The sequence below is a fragment of the Bombina bombina genome, chromosome 6, assembly GCF_027579735.1.
Source record: "Bombina bombina isolate aBomBom1 chromosome 6, aBomBom1.pri, whole genome shotgun sequence".
Lineage (NCBI taxonomy): Eukaryota > Metazoa > Chordata > Amphibia > Anura > Bombinatoridae > Bombina > Bombina bombina.
In genome coordinates, this window is record NC_069504.1 from 958,987,809 (window position 1) to 959,014,025 (window position 26,217).

General features: G+C 33.7%; 1 protein-coding gene across 1 annotated transcript; it reads left to right on the forward strand.

The window, feature by feature from the left end:
• LOC128664824 (protein dachsous-like) lies at positions 1-26,167 on the forward strand. The gene is made up of 4 exons (XM_053719626.1): positions 1-2,599; positions 11,043-11,064; positions 11,451-13,900; positions 26,030-26,167. Exons 1-4 carry the CDS (start codon positions 167-169, stop codon positions 26,165-26,167), a joined length of 5,043 nt encoding a protein of 1,680 aa, XP_053575601.1. The 5' UTR covers positions 1-166.
• The last annotated feature ends 50 nt before the right edge of the window (positions 26,168-26,217 follow it).

A 26,217-nucleotide genomic window follows, 5' to 3' on the forward strand; every position in this document is an offset into this window, starting at 1 on the left:
ACAACACACAAAGAGAGAGCTGTTTTTCTAATGAAAATCTGGTGAAGGCTTTTAATGTTTTGGATATGATTTTAACCAATTGAAATGGATTATTTTTAAAACAGACACCAATGGGATTATAAAAGGAAATATATATTTATAACATCTCAAGAGAAGGATTTAAGATATGGACATCCTGAGCTCTGCAAAGGCTTGGAAATGGCAAGTAGTTTTCCATTTTTTCCTTTGTAGCTTGGGCTGGGCTTCTGGGCAGCTTCGTTATTCTATTTTTGAAGAGTCAGATCCAGGGACCTTTGTGGGTAATATTGCTCAGGATCTAGGCTTGAATCTTGGTGATATTTCTAAACGCAGGTTACATTTTGGATCTGATGGAAGCAGGAGACATTTTGCTATTAACAAAGCAAATGCAGATCTGAATGTGAATGAAAGGATTGACAGAGAAGGTCTGTGTGGATCCAGCTTACATTGTATATTAAACAATCAAGTGATTGCAGAAAATCCCTTGGAGCTTTTCAATTTAGAGATTGAGATATTAGACATAAATGACAATGCACCTTTTTTCTCAAATGCGAATCGTGTTTTAAATATAACTGAGCTGGTAACAAGCCCTGGTACAAGATTTCCTTTAGAAATTGCAAAAGATTTAGATGTGGGTATTAATGGAATAAGTCAATATAGATTAAATCCAAATCCACATTTTTCATTGGCTGTGAAAAATCGCAAAGATGGAATTCTTATTCCACAATTAGTGTTAGAAAAAGCTCTTGATAGAGAAGAAAATCCTGAACATATACTTACACTGACTGCTATTGATGGTGGTGAACAGCCAAAATCTGGATCCTCTTTGATAACTGTTATTGTTTTAGATATTAATGATAATGCACCAGTATTTGATCAACACAATTATAAAGTTAGTTTACTAGAAAACCCAAATTTAAACCAAGTTATTATAGTGCTTAATGCTACAGATTTGGATCAGGGTGTGAATGGTGAAATTGAATACTCTTTTGATGATCACACCTCTGATTCAGCAATAAAGCTATTTGATATAAACCAACAAACTGGAGCAATTTACACTAAAGGAGCTGTGGATTTTGAAGAATGTAATTTTTATGAGTTATCGGTTAGAGCAAAAGACAAAGGGGTTCCTAAATTAGAAGGCAGCTGTGTTGTTCAGGTTGAGATAGAAGATGCAAATGACAACCCACCTGAAATTATATTTACCTCCATGTCAAATAATATTCCTGAAAATGTAGCTATAGAAACAGAAGTTGGTTACTTTACTGTAAGAGATAGAGATTCTGGTAAAAATGGAGAAGTAAAATTACAGGTTGCTCCAAATTTGCCTTTTAAAGTTAAGCCATACAAAAATCACTATTCACTGGTAACAAGTGAATCTTTGGATAGGGAAAAGATTTCTCAATATAATATTCAATTGACAGCAAATGATTTGGGAGCTCCACCTTTGCATACACAACTTCGAGTAATCATTAATGTTTCCGATGTTAATGATAATCATCCAGTATTTTCTCAGTCTCATTATAATGCTTTTATAAAAGAAAATAATGAGCATGGCAGTTTATTATGCTCAGTGTCTGCTTTTGATTTGGATGAGGGAGTCAACAAAGAATTGGTTTACTCCATAGTTGATAGTCAGATTGATGGATCTTCAGTGTTCTCATTTGTTTACATTAATCCAAATTCTGGTAATATCTTTGCCCAGCGTGCCTTTGACTATGAGCATATACAGGTTTTTCAGATAACAGTGAGAGTGGAAGATTCTGGGTCTACAAAACTGTTTTCCAGTGCTTCTGTCATAATATTTGTTTTGGATGCAAATGATAATGCACCCACAGTACTATATCCACAATATTCAAGTGATGTTATTTCCCAAGAGAAGATTCCCAGATCAGCATCTGTTGGATACTTGGTCACAAAAGTATCTGCTGTGGATTTGGATTCAGGTCACAATGCTTGGTTATTTTATCGGCTTGCTGAAGATGCTGATTCTTCTTTGTTTGGAATTTCTGCATACACAGGAGAAATCCGAACCCTTAGCAATCTGGATGATGTAGATAATAATGAAAAACAACTTGTCATTTTGATAAGTGATCATGGGAAGCCATCTCTATCAACTACAGTTACTATAACATTAAATATAGTTGAAAATATTTTAAAAGAAATACCTGAATCAAATGATTTTCTTACAAATTCCAAACCAACATCGGATTTAACATTATATTTAATTGTTTCTTTAGTAGCCATCAGCTTAGTTTCTTTGGTGACATTTATAATTCTGCTTGCAAAATGTTTAAAAAGAGAAAATAGCAATGGAATCTGCTGCTCTCTGGGCAGACCACATTCTGAACACCAAGCAGAACAGTACAAACCAACGCTTTATTTAAACACAGATGGGACATTAAAGTATATGGAAGTAAGAATGGTTCCACCAGAGCCACAAGGACAATGTTATCAAACTTGCTTCCCCCCAGCAACAGAAACACACGATTTTGCCTTGATGAAACCTCTAAATTTTCCCCAGCTTCAGGATCTGGTAAACGTGACTGAGAATTCTTCTGGTACAAATAAGCCAAATGAGGTAGGACAGAAGTATTAAATATGTCATACAACATTATTTAACTTCATTAGTTTAATGTACTTAATCCTTATAATTAAAAGGAAAAGTTAATAGTGTACCAAAGAAAAGTTAGAAGTATAACAAAAGTATTTTTTATTGTTTTTTTATGTATTTATATTATATATTATAGGCTAGATTACAAGTGTAATACTAATTTATCTCGCACTCACAAACTTCCAAACTCGGCCGTTTGCTGGTGCGCGACAAATAACCAGCCATTACAAGTGGCTGGTAATTCCTATCGCAAGCTTGCTGTAGCAATTAGCTCTCTGAAAATTAACCAGAGATCAGATCTCTGGTTAATTTTTTAAAAGTAGAGGATATTTATTTAAGTAGCATTTTTTTTTATAAAAAACAACAGCAATTTGCAGTTATAAGGGGTTAAAAGTTGCAGGTGTGGGGTGTTAGAAACAAATGGCACTAAAAAGTGCCTTTACATTGCGGTATATGGGAACTGTGTGTTCCCTGTAAATATATATTTATATGCTTAAATACATATATATTTATGTGTTAATATGTGTAATATACACATATTAACACATACATTTATATGTATATAATTATATACATACTGTATATATATTTAATATTTAATATCATTGCTGCTCTACTAACCCCCTTCCCTGGGCAAGGTTCTCATGCCATGTGTCACAGCATGAGAACAAGGCTCTCATTGGGGCCTATGGAAGTGTGCTCTCGTGAGTGCAATGCTTCCCAGCAATGCGAACGCGAGCTCGCATTCGCATTGCTGTCAACTTGTAATACCATCTCACATTAGCGTGTGCTTTTATTACTCAGTGGAGTGCAAATCTTGCTTTCACAAAAGCGATATGTAGCGCTCCACTTGTAATCTGGTCCTATAGTAGCTATTTGCACTTACATATGTTGACCTGCAACCCAATAATTATTTTTCAAATCATCTTTACTCTTCAAGTAATTCCATCTTATTCTAATTAGTAACATTATCCTAATAGAAGGCAAATCTTTAAGACCTTTTTCAAAGCTATATATTTCATTATAAATGTGTAACTTTATGTTACGAGGGTCAGATTACTAGTTGAGTGCAAACTTTTGTGCGCAAACGATAAGGGGTTTATCACGGGTGTTTGCACTAGTAAGGCTTACTTCTGGTGCAATGAGTTGAAAATAAATGCTTGAGCGCAATTACGATTTACGTTAGAATGATTACCGCATCCTCAGAGTTCTGGTTAAATGTTTTGCGAAACAAAAAAGTGGCAAAAAAATACATGACAAAGTATAGTTACACTCATAATAACACTATCAAATAAAAAATTATAGCAAAAAAATATTGCACACAAAAGTTATAAGGGCTCAAACATATGAGGTCGCAGGTGAAAAAAAAAGGCAGGCAAAGGGCATTAACATTGAGATACATACATAAACATGTCCAAATATACATATGTATGTATATTTATATGTCTATATATGTGTACATATGTATTTATGTGTATATATGTATTTACAGACATATATACACATATAAACACATAAATACATATGTACACACATAAGACATAGTGCATTGGATGAAAACATGAAAAAACATATTTATGCAATATTCATATTTAATAAAGGTTTTAACTATGTATTTACTGTGAATATTTTACATTCCAATGTTCTGCACATAGCAGAATATGTTCTATGTATTTCTAAATAGATATTTATATATATATATATATATATATATATATATATATATATATATATATATATATATATATATATATATATATATATGTATCTGTATATGTCTATACCTACAGTATATATACTCATGTATTTATATATATATATATTTAGGTATAGATATATAATGTACCAAAAAATTATCATATATATAGATATAAATATTTATTTATGAATAAATAGAACATATTTTTCTATGTGAAGAACATTGGAACGTGAAATATTCATATTTTCATGTCTGGCTAGCGCACTTGAGAACATACGATCAGATTTGCGCACGAAGTAGGGTGTTAGTTTTTTCCCACTTTTTTGCTCCATTTACTTCTTTAGGGAAATACGTGAATGTGCATGCAATATGCGCACAAAAAGCTTACTTCTAGAGCAGTTAATGCTCGAGTGGGAGCATTAATTAGCGCTCCACTTGTAATCTGGCCCATAGTAGTTTAGTAATTGGCTACATCTAAATTATGCAATTTGTATGACTGCTTATTGTTTTAATAATTATGTGACATCTGGAATTTGTGAAGCACTTTTTGTTATCTCATTTTATTAACTTTAAAGTGAAACAGTTTCACAATAATGCCTAGCAGATCTGATATAGTGCAACATGTTTTATATAATGATTTTCCTGTAGTTTTACCGATGAAACAATTGTAGATGTTTGTTGCTTTGAATTTCTGGTACAAGCATTTTTATTATGCCAATTTGAATGTTATTACTAAACCAGCTTTACTTTGTTTTATCTGTTTCCTGAGTTAAAAAATCTTTTTTTCTAGTACAGTTTCACATGCGTGTGTTATTTCAATGTTACTCTATGTGATAAAAAGAGGAAATATCATTTATTAATAATTAGATTTGAGCAGAAGCATTACTGCTTCATTTTGTTGCATGCAATTAAGTGCTAAATTACATATTGAATATTGGATAAATGGTTTGGAAAAAACATAGAGCCAGATTACAAGTGGAGCGCTAAATTACTGCGTGCCAGATAATTAATTAGCTATTACAAGTGGCTGGTTATTGCTATGGTAAGGTCACGGTAGCAATTAGCGCTTATAAAATTAACCAGATCTCAGATCTCTGGTTAATTTTATAAATCTGCCCCAAATGCTCCCAAAATACAGTCTAGTGTATTTTATTAAAAAATAAAGATAGGCAATGTGAACTCGAGGTCATGTTCGCATTGCTGTTATCCAGCGCACATTAGCGCGTGCTGGTATTATACAGTGGAACGCAAATATCGCTTTCTTGAAAGAGATATTTAATGCTCCACTTGTAATCTGGCCCATAATTGGTTTCTTTTTATTCAATTTTCTTAATAAAAGCCACCTTTAAAGAAATAAAAAGTTGAAAACTGAAATGTGTATGAATTCATTTAATTTTTAAAAAGAAACATTATTGCAATATACTTCTATTAACAAAAACGCTTCTAGTATAAGTTAATACTGTTTTAGTAGCATATGCATACATGCTACGTGTGACTAGATTCCAACACTATACCTGCCCAGTGTACTGGAGTTGATGTGTATTGCATAAGTGAAGACATAATGGCCTCTATTTATCAAAGTCTGGCGGACCTGATCCGACAGTGAGGATCAGGTCCGCCAGACCTCGCTGAATACGGAGAGCAATACGCTCTCCGTATTCAGCATTGCACCAGCAGCTCACAAGAGCTGCTAGTGCAACAACGCCCCCTGCAGACTCGCGCCAGCAGGGGGGTGTCAATCAACCCGATCGTACTCGATCGGGTTGAATTGCAGCGATGTCTATCCGCCTGCTCAGAGCAGGCGGACAGGTTATGGAGCAGCGGTCTTTAGACCGCTGCTTCATAACTGGTGTTTCTGGCGAGCCTGCAGGAAACACAGGCCTCAAGCTCCATCCGGAGCTTGATAGATAGGCTCCAAAGTATGTTATACAACTCACTGCTGACTTTGTGAGAAGATATGGGCCTCTAGTTATCAAGCCGTCAACCTCAAATACGCTGTAATTCCGCAGCGTATTTGTGGCGAGGCTGATTCGCCTAAGTTATCAAGCCCTACACACCAGCAAAAGTAGAATATAGTGACGTAAGCTTCGATCCGCCAAACTCAGTCCGACACAGACCGATTCTTACGTCACTCCAGATGTTCTGAACGCAAGTTTGGCACAATCTGACTACTTTTGGGAGTTATCAAAAAACTAGCAGGTACACTCAGCACTTTTCCGGCCCAGCGTACCTGGTTTTCAATCCGCCTCCCTGGAGGTGGCGGATCCCATAGGAATCAATGGGAGTCTGACCATAGCGAAAGTTCATGTTCGCTGCTGCCCGACATCCCATTGATTCCTATGGGAGCTGTCTACACCTAACACCCTAACATGTACCCCGAGTCTAAACACCCCTAATCTGCCCCCCCTACACTGCAGCAACTAAATAAATGTATTACCCCCTAAACCGCCGCTCCCGGACCCCGCCGCAACTATAATAAATATGTGAACCCCTAAACCGCCGCACCCGGACCCCGCCGCCACCTACATAATACGTATTAACCCCTATCCTGCCCCCCATACACCGCCGCCACCTATAACAAATTTATTAACCCCTATCCTGCGGATCCCGGACCCCGCCGCAACTAAATAAATTGTTTAACCCCTAAACCGCCGCTCCCGGACCCTGCCGCAACTATAATAAATATGTGAACCCCTAAACCGCCGCACCCGGACCCCGCCGCCACCTACATAATACCTATTAACCCCTAATCTGCCCCCCTACACCGTCGCCACCTATAATAAATTTATCAACCCCTATCCTGCCCCCCCTACAACGCCGCAACCTATAATAAAATTATTAGCCCCTAAACCTAAGTCTAACACTAATAAATAAAATTACTCTTATTAAATTAATTATTCCTATTTAAAACTAAATACTTACCTGTTCCTATATAGTTAATAACTATTTAATAGCTATTGTACCTAGTTAAAATAAATACAAAGTTACCTGTAAAATAAATATAAATCCTAAAATAGCTACAATGTAATTATTAATTACATTGTAGCTATCTTAGGGTTTATTTTACAGGTAAGTATTTAGTTTTAAATAGGAATAATTAATTTAATAAGAGTAATATTTATTTAGATTTATTTAATTAATATTTAAGTTAGGGGGGTGTTAGGGTTAGTGTTAGACTTAGGTTTAGGGGTTAATAATTTTAATATAGGTTGCGGCAGTGTAGGGGGGGCAGGATAGGGGTTGATAAATTTATTATAGGTGGCGACGGTGTAGGGGGGGGCAGATTATGGGTTAATAAATTTAATATAGGTGGCGGCGGGGTCCGGAAGCGGCGGTTTAGGGGTTAAACAATTTATTTAGTTGCGGCGGGGTCTGGGATCCGCAGGATAGGGGTTAATAAATTTATTATAGGTGGCGGCGGTATAGGGAGGGCAGGATAGGGGTTAATAGGTATTAGGTAGGTGGCGGCAGGGTCTGGGAGCGGCGGTTTAGGGGTTAATATATTTATTATAGTTGCGGCGGGGTCTAGGAGCAGCGGTTTAGGGGTTAATAACTTTATTTAGTTGTGGGGGGCTCCGGGGGTGCCGGTATAGGGGGTAGGACAGTGTAGTTTAGTGTGGGTGCTTAGTAACAGCTTATCAATAAAGCTGGGAAAAAGCCGAAGAGCAGCGAGATCGGATGAGTGATAACTATCACAGTCCGCTGCTCATCGCCCCGTACTTGGTGCGTGGCTTTTTTACAGCTTTTTTGATAACTTTGGCAAACGTATTCAGGTCCGCGGCGGCGATGTGAGGCGAGCTTAGGCGGGCGTATTGGGGCCGGCGAAGGCAGGTAAGTAGACGGCTTGATAACTAGAGGCCATGGTGTTGAAATGCTTGTGCACAGGGTACTTACAGCATATGTGTGCATGCTGCGGAAAACCAGTAATACAATTTAATAAAAAACATTTTTGCTAATGGAAGTATATTGCAAAAATGCTTCTATGTACAGTTTAAATACACCCTTGCACATTTCAATTTTGACCTTTCTATCCCGTTAAGTTATTTATTGATCTTTAATAAAAAAAATTGTTGATAAAGGAATCTGCATACCAAGTGATTATTAAACTAGTAAAAAGAAAAGGTCATCCATGAAATCACTTTTATATTAACTTCTGCCTTGTATATGTATGTAAGCTAGAATCTTCTCCTCTCTTTTTATTTATTAAAGGAACTTTAGGGTAACACAATAGTCTACCTTCTATATTGAGGAACAACAATCAAATATGTGTAAATATTTTATATATGTTATTTGTATGCATATTAGAAAAAATATAAATATAAAGAAATGTATATTTAAAAATAAAAAGAACATTTTCTTCTATGTGAAGAACAATGGAATGTAAAAAATGTATAACTACCTTCAGGTTTAGCGCTGTAGGTCTTATGTGGCGTCGAGTTAACACACAGGCGATAAGTGTTATTTTTTTATTTTTTTTAAAACAAGCTCCATTGAACTCTATGGGGAGAACCCACATAATCTGGCCGTATGTGTTTGAGAGTGCTCAACACATTAAAGGGACAATATGTACTATATGTATATATATATATTTATAAGCAATTAAAGAATCCACAGAAAAAAATAGAGACAAAGTAAAAGTTTTAAAAGGATTTATAATTAGCCTCTAAGTTTAAAAATCTGTATTGTTTTGCATATGTGTAAATCGGTGAAATGTATAAATGTTTGATAAACTGCAGGTAGCAATGTTTTTTTTCCTTTAATGGCTTGCGATAATTATGTGGTTACATTAATATAATTTTTTTGCACAAGAATAGATATTATATCAAATATAGAACTCCCAAAGACACTTCTGGTGCAATGTTAATGCCTTTACTATAAAATATAAGGATCTTGCATATTTTTACTCACTTTTTTATCTTTTCCATAACTATTATCTAATATGTAAGCATGAGATAAAATAAATAATAATTTTAGCAAATTCCACAAAGGTCTCCATTTATCAAGCTGTGGATGCATCTTGGGAGCCTTTGCAGTGCAGCCCAGACTCATTTGTTTGGGATGATTGACAAGACCTTCTCCTCTGTGACTGGTTACATGAGAACAGGGGGTGGGTTTGGAAAGCATTTACTTGGAAACTTGGTCCACCTGTGACTTGATAAATAGGGGCCTTTATGATCATAATGCAACACAATGGGGCATATTTATCAAGCTCCATCCGCCCTTGTTTCCAGTGAGCCTAAAAAACGCTGCTCCATAACTTGTCCACCTACTCTGAGTTGGTGGACAGAAAGCAACCTGATCAAATACGATCGGGTTGAATGGCACCCTCTGCTAGCGGCTGATTGGCCGCGAATCTGCAGGGGGCAGCATTGCACCAGCAGTTCACCAGAATCGATGTTTATCGATGTGCGTCGGACATGATACACTACTTCGTATCATGTCCGCTCCCACATTGATAAATATGCCCCAATGTTGTAATTGGGCATGGCAATAGTGAGTGAAACATGCTGTTGCTTTGCCAATGTATAAACACTTAAAAATGTGTGTGATGTGATATAAACAATAGAAATACATAATAATTCTAAATATTTTATATTTAGATACATTACATTTGTTTTTAATTTATAGTTACCTGAAAATATTATTGTATATCTTGTTTAATTTAAATTATTTTATGTGTATTTGACAATGAAATTTCAGGTTGGTGCTGTTTATGTTACATTTCATATTTATCCCCTAGTCAATCTAAACACTCATGTATATGTTGCTTGAAAAAAAACAAAAAAAACAACACAAATCTACCAACCTTTCAAATAAACTGACCATGGCTGTTCATGACTTTGAACCATATGTGTAAGTGGGCAATTTATATGCTGTCTATTAGGGTGAAAACGTCTGAGTGCTGCGGAATTATTTTTTTCTGTTGTGTGAAATATGTTAATCACAAATTATTTAAAATAACAATTTATACAATATTAAGTTGACAAAAAAAATAATATTTTTGAAAATAGTTTGTAATCCTAGTTATCATGACCCATAAAGGCTAAAATATAACGCATGGATACTTTCTGTAAACAGTACACTATTAATATTATTGTTAACATTAATATATGTTTAAATAAATAGTTTCCCCTAATTTCTGTAGAAATGTACAGTAGAAAGATTACCACTATATAACGTCATACGTATTTTTATTAGATAATTGTATTGCATATTATAAATTTTTATGTTCCTGGAAAAATAAAATAAATAATCTACATACAAAAAATAGTAGTAATATTTAAAAAAACAATAAAAGCAAAATCATTTTTGTGTTTAATGTCTTACTAAACAATAACATCTATAAAATAGCCTTTCAGTTAGGATATACTAAAGAGAAAGGTTTTAGTTTTGAAAAGTGTTTCTGTGATTTGAAGAAATGGGGGGGGGGTAACAATACAATATGTCAAATATTTATCATCTTTATACCTTGAATGAATATGTAGCCTTATTCAAATTAAATCACATCTAGTTTTTCTGTTGCACAAACTCTAAGTACATAAGAATTGGTTACGTTATAAATGTATCTAGGTAAAAGAAGCTATAAACCCATAATTATAATGAATACAAACATGAAAATATTTTATAATTTTGGTCCTTTTTATTTATTTTTTTATCATTTATTTACAGACATCAATATAAAATGTTTATACAAATATACATTTATTCTAGGACCAGGAAAGTGAGATAAAGGGTAAATATTTTAATGCCACTTGTCTAAATAGTAGATTAATTGTAGCAAATATAGTTTATTAGAATACAGTTTTAAGACTTTACTGAGAAATTTTAGATGCCATAACTGGCCAGAAGAGGGCAGACTTGTCATCCAATCAGTACTTTGGTTATACCAGTAGATCTCTTTATATCGTCATTTAGCCCTCCTCCTTCTTGCTCAGTTATTCACCCTCCCATCTTGCCACAACACACAAAGAGAAAGCTAAATTTTTTATGGAAATCCTGTGAAGGCTTTTAATGATTTCTGTATTATTTTGACCAATTTAAATGGAATATTTTTAAAACAGACACTGATGGGATTATAAAAGGAAATATATTAATAACATCTTAAGAGAAGAATTTAAGATATGGACATCCTGAGCTCTGCAAAGGATTGGAAATGGCAAGTAATTTTCCCTTTTTTTCTTTGTAGCTTGGGCTGGGCTTCTGGGCAACTTCACTATTCTATTTTTGAAGAGTCAGATACAGGGACAGTTGTGGGTAATCTCGCTAGGGATCTGGAATTAAATCTAGCAGATATCTCTAAACGCAGGTTACATTTAGGATCTGATGGAAGCAGGAGACATTTTGCTATTAACAAGGCAAATGCAGATCTGACTGTGAATGAGAGGATTGACAGAGAAAGCCTGTGTGGATCCATCTTACAGTGCGTACTGTATACTCAAGTGATTGCAGAAAATCCTTTGGAGCTTTTTAATGTAGAAATTGGAATATTGGACATAAATGATAATGCACCATTTTTCTCAAATGCTAATGACATTTTAAATATTACTGAGTTGTTAGCAAGCCCTGGTGCAAGATTTCCTTTAGAAATTGCAAAGGACTTGGATGTGGGTATTAATGGAATAAGACAATATAGATTAAACTCCAATCCATACTTTTCACTGTCTGTAAAAAATCGTAAGGATGGGACTCTTATTCCCCAATTAGTATTAGAAAAAGCTCTTGATAGAGAAGAAAAACCTGAACATATACTTACCCTGACTGCTATTGATGGTGGGGAGCAGCCCAAATCTGGGTCCTCCCTGATAACTGTTATAGTTTTAGATATTAATGACAATCCACCAGTGTTTGATCAACCAAATTATAAAACCAGTTTACTAGAGAACCCAAATGTAAACCAAGTCATAATAGAACTTAATGCTACAGATTTAGATGAGGGTCTAAATGGGGAAATTGAATATTCTTTTGATGGTCATACATCTGATTCAGCATTAAAGGTATTTGATATAAACCCACAAACTGGTGCAATTTATACTAAAGGAGTTGTGGATTTTGAAGAATGTAATTTTTATGAGTTATCAGTTAGAGCAAAAGACAAAGGGGTTCCAAAATTAGAAGGCAGCTGTCTAGTTCAGGTTGAAGTAGAAGATGCAAATGACAACCCCCCTAAAATTATATTTACTTCCATGTCAAATAATATTCCTGAAAATGCAGCTATAGAAACTGCAGTTGGGTACTTTACTGTAAGAGACAGAGATTCTGGTAAAAATGGAGAAGTAAAAATAGAGGTTTCTCCAAATTTGCCATTTAAAGTTATTCCATACAAAAATCACTATTCACTGGTAACAAGTGAATCACTGGATCGAGAAAAGATTTCTCTATATAATATTCAACTAACAGCAAATGATTTGGGATCTCCACCTTTACATATACAATATAGTGTGATCATTAATGTTTCAGACATCAATGATAATCCTCCAATATTTTCTCAGGCTCATTATAATGCTTTTATAAAAGAAAACAATGAGCTTGGCAGTTTATTGTGCTCAGTGTCTGCTTTTGATTTAGATGAGGGAATTAACACAGAATTGGTTTACTCTATAGTTGATAGTCAGATTGATGGATCTTCCATTTTCTCTTTAGTTTACATTAATCCAAACTCTGGTAATATCTTTGCCCAGCGTGCTTTTGACTATGAGCATATACAGGTTTTTCAGATAACAGTGAGAGTGGAAGATTCTGGGTCTCCGAAACTATTTTCCAATGCTTCTGTCATAATATTTGTTTTGGATGCAAATGATAATGCACCCACAGTACTATATCCACAGTATTCAAGTGACGATATTTCCCAAGAGAAGATTCCAAGATCAGCATCTGTTGGCTACTTGGTCACAAAAATATCTGCTGTGGATTTGGATTCAGGTCACAATGCTTGGTTAATTTATCGTCTTGCTGAAGATGCTGATTCTTCTTTGTTTGGAGTATCTGCATACACAGGAGAAATCCGAACCCTTAGAAGTCTGGATGATATAGATAATAATGAACAGCAACTTGTAATTTTGATTAGTGACCACGGTAAACCATCACTGTCAACTACAGTCACAATAATAGTAAATATATTAGAAAATATTTTAAAAGAAATTCCCAAATCTCATGATTTTCTTACAAATTCCAAACCCACATCAGACTTAACATTGTATTTAATTGTTTCGTTAGTAGCCATTAGCTTAGTTTCATTGGTGACTTTTATAATTCTGCTTGCAAAATGTTTAAAAAGAGAACATGATTGTAACAGTGGCATCTGCTGCTCTCTGGGCAGACCACATTCTAATCATCAAGCAGAACAGTACAAGCCAACACTTTATTTAAACACAGATGGGACATTAAAGTATATGGAAGTAAGGATGGTTCCACCAGAGCCACAAGGACAGTGTTATCAAACTTGCTTCCCCCCAGCAACAGAAATACCTGATTTTGCCTTCATGAAACCTCTAAATTTTCCTCAACTGCAAAATCTGGCCAATGAGAGTGATAGCTCTTCTGGTGCTAGTTTGACAAATGGACCAAATGAGGTAAGCCAATATGGTTTAATGTTTAATGGTGTATGATTTTACATACTTAGATTAATGCATTTTATTCTCAGAATTTTAAACCTTCTAATTAATAATGTTCCAGAATTATTATTTTTACTGCTATTCTCTATTTGTAGACTATATATTATTGGCAATGTGTACAGCTTACACTGACATGCCATGTACTACAAAAATAGTTATACTACAACTTAATTGTTGGTGTTTATCCTTAAAGGGACAGTAAACACAAATTGTAAGCAGCATAATAATGTACCTTGATATCTGAGAATAATTTTGCAATAATAATGTAGCTTTATTTTGTCAAATGAGACTATTATTTTATGGGGGTTTCCCAGTGATTTCCCTGTACCCCAGAACAAAAAAATCATGCATGAACTTTGTTTGCATGTGTGCAGTAAAGGACAGAGACTGGGATAGCTTGCCCTTTTCTCTTCCTTTAAGGTGGTTTAACACTGATTTAGCTTAGTTAATTTAAAAAAAAAATATATATTTAACAGGTATTTATATATATATATATATATATATATATATATATTAATAACTAATAAATACATATTTTTAAACAATTAAACATAGTTTTTGCCTTTATTTTAGGTACAGGAAATTTTGAATTTGAAGTTATTTAGGTACTTTTTTTTTACTGATTTAGAGTGATTTAATTTTAAGTTCATATTTTTATAATCTAAAATATTATTTTGGATAAAGTTTCATATTAGCACAGCGTACATCTTTATCTTACACACTGTAATATAAAATATTGAAAATATGATATTATATAAGAGCAGATACATCATTGCATCATACTATAGACATGTGTGATAGAGCACTGAATTATATAAATGTATAATAATATAATATATATCAAAATTATATCAATATTACAGATATACATTTTAAACAAATATACTAGAGAATATTCTGCTATCTTTTTGGATCTTTTTGAATATAGATGTTTGGGTTTTCCTTCTGATGGTCTGTGTTATATGACTGTGTGTGTTGTATGAGAGTTTTTTGTTTTGTGCGTGTTGTATGAGTGTGTTGTGTGTCTTATTATCTTTCACAACACTTTCAAGTTTGACTATAATCATGAATAAAGTATGTACATATTTTAGCCACTTTGCCAAAAATGGTAGCTATATTGTTATATATTCCGAAATTTTCAGACCAAGCATTAAAAAATAGAGTCACAAAGATATGTGGCATCATGGCACTGGGTCTTAGGGAAAAAAGTTTGAAGAACCCAGCTTTAGACTGCGTAACTTATAGCAGTTTGTCTCAAAATGTAACAAATGTGTTATATACAGAAACTTTCACATACACGTAATACAGTTGTTTTGATTTTTAATAGTAGTATCAACTACAAAACGCAATATGCATCAAATAGCAAACATACATAAATGGAAATCTGCAAAATGCATAAATGTTGCATGAAATGTTGGTAATTTTTGCATTTTCCTAATGCAATAATTTGAATGTCAGATTTGTCTTATAAAAGCATTTGTGCCTATATTGTATTTTTTTCTAGAAATAATGTATGTATGGCAATGCATAATCTGAATTCCTTTTTATTTATTTGTTTCTTGCTGTCTATGTTGATAGTGAAAATATGTAAAAAAAGTAATACAAATTTATTGAAAAAAGAAAAAAAGCATTTGTGCCCGCAATATAAGTCACCGAAAGCAGGAATATATTATACATACAGTTTATGGATCTTGAGTTTTTACTCGTTTGCTATTCTTTCCACAAACGTAACAATTTGCTTCTATACAATATATGATCATGATACTCCTGTAAGTTTTGAAAGTTTCATTGCACTTCTTATGAGCACACTACATCTCATTATTCTGCATGGCAATAGTTAGGGGTCGATTTATAAAGCAGTGGATGCTGCATCGACTTCCCATCGTTTCTGGTCTGCCAGAAATGGATGTTAAGAAGCAGCGGTCATAAGACCTAACACCTTTTAGGTGGTGGACTAAAATCAGGATGATTGATGGCCCCTACTAGCGGCCAAATGGCTGTCAGCGAGCAAAGGATGGCATTGCACAGGCATTTCACCAGAAATTATTGTGCAATGTTAAATGCCAAAGTAACAAACATACCCAAACACCATATCAAAAAAATCCAACACATGTGGCAGCATAAATAGTCCTTTATTTAGTACAATAAAACAGCAGGCAACGTTTCGGGAACAACTCCCTTAGTCATGCAAGGATGACTTGGATTTTTCTGGCAATGTTAAATGCCGACAGCGTATGTTGTCGGCATTTAACAAGGTCAAGCGGACATGATTCACTACAGCGAATCATGTCCGCTCGACCTTTGGTAAATCTTCCCCCAAGTGAGGACTTTATGTTGCTTTCACATAGTGTAATAATACCAAATGATGCAGGATAATATAAAATATTCTCGGATAGATTACAAGTTTTGTCGGTAAAAACTTGCGGTGCTAACGAGCCTTTTTTTTTTCAGTGCACATTTTAAACAACGCTGGTATTACAAGTTTTCTGAATGGCTGCGTTAGCCTCAGAAAAGTGAGCGTTAAGCAAATTTAGCGCCACTTCTACCTGTAATACCAGCGTGGTTTACGGTAGCAGTAAGCTGGCAAAACGTGCTTGTGCACGATATTCCCATAGGAAACAATGGGGCTGAGCTGGCTGAAAAAAACTTAACACCTGCAAAAAAGCAGCGTTCAGCTCCTAACGCAGCCCCATTGTTTCCTATGGGAAAATACTTTCTAAGTCTACCCCTAACACCCTAACATGAACCCCGAGTCTAAACACCCCTAACCTTACACTTATTAACCCCTAATCTGCTGCCCCCGACATCCTCGCTACCTGCATTATACTATTAACCCATAATCTGCCGCTCCAGACACAGCCGCCACCTACATTATCCCTATGAACCCATAATCTGCTGCCCCTAACATCGCCGACACCTATATTATATTTATTAACCCCTAATCTGCCGCCCCCAATGTCGCCGCCACCTACCTACAATTATTAACCCCTAATCTGCCGCCCCCAATGTCGCCGCCACCTACCTACAATTATTAACCCCTAATCTGCCGCCCCCAACTTCGCCGCTACTATATTAAATGTATTAACCCCTAAACCTAAGTCTAACCCTAACACCCCCTAACTTAAATCTATTTTTAATAAATCTAAATAAAATTTCTATAATTAAATAAATTATTCCTATTTAAAACTAGATACTTACCTATAAAATAAACCTTGATATAGCTACAATACAACTAATAGTTACATTGTAGCTATTTTAGGATTTATATTTATTTTACAGGCAACTTTGTATTTATTTTAACTAGGTACAATAGATATTAAATAGCTAATAACTATTTAATAGCTACCTAGTTAAAATAAATACAAAATTACCTGTAAAATAAATCCTAACCTAAGTTACAAATACACCTAACACTACACTATCAATAAATTAATTAATTAAATAAATTAACTACAATTATCTAAAATAAAATAAAATTAAATAAACTAAACTATATTACAAAAAAAACAAACACTAAATTACAAAAAAATAAAAAATATTACAAGAAGTTTAATCTAATTACACCTAATCTAAGCCCCCCTAATAAAATAAAAAAGCCCCCCAAAATAATAAAAATCCCTATCCTAAACTAAATTACAAAGTAATGCTGAAAAATATGAAGAAAGAGAAGCGCAGCACGCTCTAAGTGTAATCTGTTTGGTAGTTATCAATTATCAAAACCCCCTTCCCTGGGTATTACTCACAGGATTGTTCTGTGTGATGTGCACATCAGGTTGTATACAACCATGGAGTTTGTTCCTCAGATAACCTCCCTTAGTGACGTCTGGAAAGCCTGTCCAACCGAAGAGATTGTTTCACTTTCCCACGGCAGTCCACAATCAAACATGGAAGGGATACCACTCCAGTGTTTAAAGTATAACACGTTTATTGTGAAATAAAATATAAAAACTTACAAATCTATGTCTCTCAGCTCACCTAATAGGTGCCCACAACATCTGAGCCCTGGTAGCCTCCCTGAGACAATAACTTTAAAAACAGAACTTCTCTACGTACGTTTCGTTTCTATGCCAGAAACTTTTTCAAGAGTATGTTAACAGCGCATTATTTGCTTTCTATTTTTAAATTACAAAGTAATCAGTTATTTTACCAGCCCTTAAAAGGGCTTTTTGCGGGGCATTGCCCCAAAGTAATCAGCTCTTTTACCTGTAAAAAAACAAATACAATACCCCATTGAAGATCACCCTACCTTGAGCCGTGTTCACCCAGCCAGGCACTGATGGAGCAGAAGAGGACATCCAGACCGGCAGAAGTCTTCATCCTATCCAGGCAGAAGAGGACATCTGGACCGGCAGACATCTTTATCCAGGCGGCATCTTCTATCTTCATCCTTCCGGAGCGGAGCGGAGCCATCTTCTATCCATCCGACGCGGAGCCATCCTCTTCAATCGAAGTCCTAATGAAGGTTCCTTTAAATGACATCATCTAAGATGGCATCCCTCAAATTCTGATTGGCTGATAGGATTCTATCAGCCAATTGTAAATAAGGTAGGAAAAATCCGATTGGTTGATCAGCAGAATGAAGGTTCCTTTAAATGACATCATCTAAGATGGCATCCCTCAAATTCTGATTGGCTGATAGGATTCTATCAGCCAATTGTAAATAAGGTAGGAAAAATCCGATTGGTTGATTTAATCAGCCAATCGGATTGAACTTCAATACGATTGGCTGATTGGATCAGCCAATAGAATGTGAGGTCAATTCTATTGGCTGATCCAATCAGCCAATCGCATTGAAGTTCAATCCGATTGGCTGATTAAATCAACCAATCAGATTTTTCCTACCTTAATTCCGATTGGCTGATAGAATCCTATCAGCCAATCGGAATTCGAGGGCACCATCTTGGATGACATCATTTAAAGGAATCTTCATTCTGCGTTAGGACTTCGATTGAAGAGGATGGCTCCGTGTCGGCTGGATAGAAGATGGCTCCGCTTCGGAAGGATGAAGATAGAAGATGCCGCCTGGATGAAGATATCTGCCGGTCCGGATGTCCTCTTCTGCCCGGATAGGATGAAGACTTCTGCTGGTCCGGATGTCCTCTTCTGCCCCATCGGTGCCCGGCTGGGTAAATACGGCTCAAGGTAGGGTGATCTTCAATGGGGTAGTGTTAGTTTTTTTTAAGGGGGGATCGGGTGGGTTTTAGAGTAGAGGTGTGTGGGTGGTGGGTTGTAATGTTGGGGGGGTATTGTATTTTTTTTTTTTTTACAGGTAAAAGAGCTGATTACTTTGGGGCAATGCCCTGCAAAAAGCCCTTTAAAGGGCTGGTAAAAGAGCTGATTACTTTGTAATTTAGTTTAGGATAGGACATTTTATTATTTTAGGGGGCTTCTTTATTTTATTAGGGGGCTTAGATTAGGTGTAATTAGTTTAAACTTCTTGTAATATTTTTTTAATTTTTGTAATTTAGTGTTTGTTTTTGTAATATAGTTTAGTTTATTTAATTGTATTTTATTTTAGATAATTGTAGTTAATTTATTTAATTAATTTATTGATAGTGTAGTGTTAGGTGTATTTGTAACTTAGGTTAGGATTTATTTTACAGGTAATTTTGTAATTATTTTAACTAGGTAGCTATTAAATAGTTATTAACTATTTAATAGCTATGGTACCTAGTTAAAATAAATACAAAGTTGTCTGTAAAATAAATATAAATCCTAAAATAGCTACAATGTAACTATTAGTTATATTGTAGCTATATTAGGGTTTATTTTATAGGTAAGTATTTAGTTTTAAAAAGGATTCATTTATTTAATTATAGAAATTTTATTTAGATTTATTTAAATTATATTTAATTTAGGGGGGTGTTAGGGTTAGGATTAGACTTAGGTTTAGGGGTTAATAACTTTATTATAGTAGCGGCGGCATTGGGGGCGGGAGATTAGGGGTTAATAATTGTAGGTAGGTAGGTGGCGGCAATGTTAGGGACGGCAGATTAGGGGTTAATAAAATTTATTATAGTGTTTGCGAGGCGGAAGTGCGGCGGTTTAGGGGTTAATACATTTATTATAGTGGCAGAGATGTCCGGTCGGAAGATTAGGGGTTAATAAGTGTAGGTAGGTGGCGGCGACGTTGGGGTCGGCAGATTAGGGGTTAAGAAATATAATGTAGGTGTCGGCGATGTTAGGGGCAGCAGATTAGGGGTTTATAGGTATAATGTAGGTGGCGGCGATGTCCGGTCGGCAGATTAGGGGTTAAATAATTTTATTATAGGGTTTGCGATGTGGGGGGGCCTTGGTTTAGGGGTTCATAGGTAGTTTATGGGTGTTAGTGTACTTTTTAGCACTTTAGTTAAGAGCGTTATGTTCCGGCGTTAGCCCATAAATCTCTTAACTATTGACTTTTAAATGCGGTAGGAGTCATGGAGGTAGAGGCTGTACCGCTCACTTCTTCCAAGACTTGTAATACCAGCGTTAGCCAAATCCCATTAAAAAGATAGGATACGTAATTGATGTAAGGGGATTTGCGGTATGGAGAAGTCACAGAAAAAAAGTGAGCGGTAGACCCTTATTTGCCTGACTCATAATACCAGAGGGCGTTTAAAAGCAGCGTTAGAACCCCTTAACGCTGCTTTTTAAAGCTAACGCAGAACTCGTAATCTAGGTGCCTGTTAATTATTATTCAGTTATATTTACCTTAAAATGTTTGTTGCATATTTTTTAATGAAATAATTTTATGTGTATCTGATATTGCAATTACAAGTAGACAACGTTTATGTTCCTGTTGTACTCTCATGTGATCTTTCTAAAATGTGTGTGTCTTGATAAAAGTCACTAAACAAACTTATAGTTTTCCAAATGTCCATTAAACTAACTACTATAGTTTTCAGTTGTCTGTTAGGGTGACAATGTATGTGCAATGTTACTAAAAGAGTTAGGAAGAAATTAAAGGGAGTGGGACAATCTACTCCAGAATTTTTATTGTTTAAAAGATAGATAATCCCCTTATTACCCATTCCCCAGTTTTGCATAACCATCATAGTTATATTAATATACTTTTTACCTCTGTGATTACCTTGTATCTAAACCTCAGCAGACTGCCCCATTGTTTAAGTTCTTTTGATAGACTTGCATTTTAGCCAATCAGTGCTGACTCCAAGGTTACTCCACATGCATGAGCACAATGTTATCTTTATGTCACACATGAACTAATGTCCTCTAGCTATGAAACAAAATGTGAAATGCATTCAGATAAGAGGTGGCCTTCAAGGGCTTGAAAATTAGGATATGAGCCTACCAAGGTTTAGCGTTTTAGCAAAAAATACAAAGAGAACAGAGCAAATTTGTTGATAAAAGTAAATTGAAAAGTTGTTTTTAATTAAACACAAATAAATAGGCTTATAAAAGGAAATATATCTCAACAGAATAACTTTACAAATGGACAACCTGAACATTGCAAAAGCTTGTTGTTTTCCTTTTTATATATATATATATATATATATATATATATATATATATATATATATATATATATATATATATATATATATATATATATATATATATATATATATATATATATATATATATATATATATTGCTATTCTATTTCTGAAGAGTCAGAGCCAGGGACACTAGTGGCTAATGTTGCTCAGGATCTAGGCTTAAATCTGGAAAATATATGTAAAAAAAGGCTACATTTTGGATCTGATGGAATCAGGAGACATTTTGCTATTAAAAATGCAAATGCGGGTCTGACTGTGAATGAAAAGATTGATAGAGAAAGCATATGTAGATCGATCATACAATGTATATTGAGATATTAAGATATTAGACATAAATGATAATGCACCATTTTCCTCAAATGCTGTTCACATTGTAAAAATTACAGAGGTATCTACAAGCCTTGGTACTTGATGTGCCATAGATATTGCTAAGGATTTGGCCGAGGGAATTAATGGAATAAGTTAGTGTAAATTAAATCCCAATCTGTTCTTTTAATTTCAAATATGCAAGGATGGAACTCTTATTCCTTTGTTAGTGCTAGAAAAAGCTTGTGATAGAGAAGATAAATCTGTCTGTTATTGATCATGGTGAACATCTTAAATTTGGATCCTGCCTGATAACTGTTATTACTAGTATTTGATCAACCAAATTTTAATATAAGTTTACATGAGAATGCGGGTCTTAATGGTGAAATATAATATTTTTATGGTCATACATCTTATTTAGCATTAAATGTATTTAAAATAAATCTGCTAACTGGTGCAATTTACACTAAAGGAGTTTGGATTTTGAAGAATGTAAATTAGAACAATCTGTAATTCCTGATTTTGAAAGCAGTTGTTTTTACTGTAAGAGACAGAGATTCCGGTAAAAATGGTTAAATAAAATAGAATTCATTTTCTTATAATTTGCTTTTAAAGTTAAACCCTTTACAAATCACTTTTCATTGTTAGCAAGTAAATATCTGGATAGGGAAAGATTTCTCAGTATAATATTGAACTGACAGCAAATGATCTTGGATCTCCATCTTTGCATCATAAATATAGTGTCACTGTTAATATATCAGATGATAATCCTTTATTATTTTCAATCTCATTATAATACTTTTATACGAAAATAATAATGAACTTGGCAGTTTATTGTGTTCAATGTCGGCTTTTTATTTGGATGAGGAAATCAACACAGAATTGATTTACTCTATAGTTGATAGTCAGATTGATGATTTTTCAGTTTTCTCTTTTGTTTACATTATTATTATTATTATTCTTTATTTATAAAGCGCCAACAGATTCCGCAGCGTTGCCCATGGGTACTAGGATAACAGTACAATAGAGAAACAATACGACAACATTTTACAGAAAAAAAACAGGGGGAATTGAGGGCCCTATTCCCGTGGGAATTTACAATCTAGATTAATCCAAACTCTTTAAATATATTTTCACAAAGTGCCTTTGACTATGAGCATATACAATTTTTTTCAGATAAAGGAGAGAGATTCTGGGTCTCCAAAACTTATTTCCAACTTATTTGGGATGACTGACAGCCCCTGCTTGTGCATTATTGTCCACCAGACGTTTAATAAATGGAGCCCATAATGGGCCAGATTATGAGTGCTGCGTTAACAGTTAGGCGCATTCGAAAAGGGGTTTATCATGGGTGTTTGCATGATCAGAATCACAATTTAAGTTAGAATGATTACATGTCCTCAGAGCTCTAGTAAACTGTTTCGCAAAACAAAAAAGTGTCACAAAACACATGAAAATACATTACATTATCTATACACACTGTTTATATGTATATATATATATAGATATATATATATATATATATATATATATATATATATATATATATATATATATATAAAAGTGCATTGGAGCCCTTTGCCGTTAAGTAGATGAAAACATGTAAAGGCATATTTATGCAATATTCATATTTCATAAAGTGTTATATTGTGTTTTACTGTAAATATTTCACATTCCAATGTTTTGCACATAGGGAAATATGAAATTATTCATAAATATATATTCCTATATAATTATCTGTATATATCTATACCTATATATAATATATATATATATATATATATATATATATATATATATATAGGTATAGATATATATTGTACCAAAATACCATTTTTTATATATATATATATATATATATATATATATATATATATATATATATATATATATAAATTAATAGAACATATTCTGCTAAGTGAAGTGCATTGGAATGTGAAATATTCACATTTTCATATCAGTTTAGTGGGTTTGTGTGCCAGTAGGGTGTTTTTTCCACTTTATTTGCTCCATTGACTTATATGGGGGAATACATTTTTGCATGCAATATTCTAAGTTCAGCTTTCTACGTGCATCGGGATAGTGCGCAAGCAAAAACAGTTTACTTTCAATTTGTAATATGAGTGCTAGCTGTTGTCGGGCAAAAAGCTTACTTCTAGCAAAGTTAGCGCTCAAGCGGGACCGTTAAATACCGTTATATTTGTAATATAGCCATTGAAAGTATACAACGGGCTATTTATGTATTGAGCACATTAATATACTATGGGTAAAATGCATTTTAAACTTTTAATACCTGGTTGCACATTTCTTTGCATTTTGAGGCACAGTGCAAAATAACACTTAGTGCATTATCAGTTATACACCACTTGTACTCTAGGCCATAATCTGCTAGCTATATTCTTATTATATTTTTCAAAACATCTTGAATTCATAATTTAATAACATCTCCTTTAGTGTCACACGGGAAGTGTCAAATATTCTTTCAGATGCAAATCACCTTTTGAACAAAACATATTACATCATATAGTTTATATCATAATCATTTTTTTTAAATTAACTTCACTTAAAAGCTTTTTTATTTATTATGCTATACTATATATTGCCTGTGAGTTCTATGTGACCTGTCCTTTAGTGAAGGGACAACAAAATCTCCTTTAGACTATGCACCTTGTAGCAGATTGTAAGTAAACGTATTAATTTGTTTCATACAAAAACATCTTAAATGTATATAAAAATCAGTGATGTGATTTGTCTATAGTGGTCTTACCCACACAGAATGTTGCAAATAATATGCAATAGTATGCAAAATAATGTGCAATCTGCAAAACGCTTGCAATAATTATATGGTATGCAATTAACTTAAATTTAAATTTGTCTCATAAAACACAATTTGTGCCCAGATTTTAAGCAATCTCCCAGCCAGGAGAAGAGATGTATATATTTATTATTTAACAAGTTTGCAAGTTTATCACATTTGCTATAAATTTTTGCTATAAACATACATGGATCTTGCATTTTTTATTTTGTATCTTTTCCACTAGTTTAACATATGGCTTATACAGTATGTAGACATCATATGCCCGCAACATTAAGAAGTTCTTCTTTGTGCTTCCTTTGAACATGCAACATCAGAATAATAATCTTATTTTTATTTTTTTCATATTTGAATATTAGCAGTATTTTTTTTATTATATATATATATATATATATATATATATATATATATATATATATATATATATATATATATATATATATATATACACACCTCAAAATGTTTGTTGCATATTTTGGTAAATTTTAAATACAAAATCATGGTCAATTTCTGTTTATTTAATATTTATTTTTTTACCTCTGATCTTCCTAAATATCCTTATATGCACCTTTTTAGAAAAGGCAAACTCAAAAATATATAGATCTGCCAAAAGTTGTGTGTTGTAGAATTATTTGTCTCAGTCATACGTGACATGTTACAGAAGATTAGGAACAAATTATCTAAAATCACATTTTATACAATCTGGTGTTTATACATAATTAAAAAGAGATTGAATGGAAATTCCAGTTATAAAGACCCCTTAAGATTAAAAAATGCTTCTTTAAATGCTTCTTTAAAATAAATATACTTTTACGTACAAAACATAAAGCATGCTTCTTATTAATACCGAAAATATTATATAGAATTGTACAATTCGAAGATTTGTACAGCATGCATAAATGAATACCATTAGATATTTTTTCTAAATATTATAACTTTTTACTTTAATAGAAGAAGAAAATCAAATAAATGACCGCATAATAATATTTTAACAGTAAAATGAAAATCATGTTTTTATTTCTTACTAATATTTTTTTAACATAAGTTTGTTAAAGAAGAAAGTTGAATTTGATAAGCAATTTCTGCCCTTTCTAAGGGAGGGTAGATATTTTTATGCATTTTACCAAACATCAATAAAAAAAAAAATATTCAAAATCTCTGTTTAGTATCTCTTAGTATCTCTTTTAGTATCTCTTTTTAAAGAAAAATAATTTTGGTCAGAGTTAAAGCATGATATTTAAAAAGAAGAATTTTTTTTACCCTAATTGTTTTCTTTTATCATTGCTTTACAAAGCTATACACAAGTATAATTTTACAAAGGCAAAGATTCCGTCTAAGTGCATGTAAATTTAAAAAAAAAGTCTTAATAATTTAATAGAACCAATTTTATCAGAGATAAATTTAAGAATTAATTAAGAATATAAGAATTTTTATAAGGAAATTTAAGATTTTGTTAATAACCAGAAGAGGGCAGTCTTGTCCTCCAATCAGTATTTTGGTTATACCAGTAGATCTCTCATGTCGTCACTCAGTACTCCTCCTTCTTCAATGATTCACCCTCCCACCTTGCCACAATACACAAAGAGAAAGCTGCTCTTCTGATAAAAATCTTGCAGAAGCTTTCAAGGATTTGGATGTGATTTTGACCAATT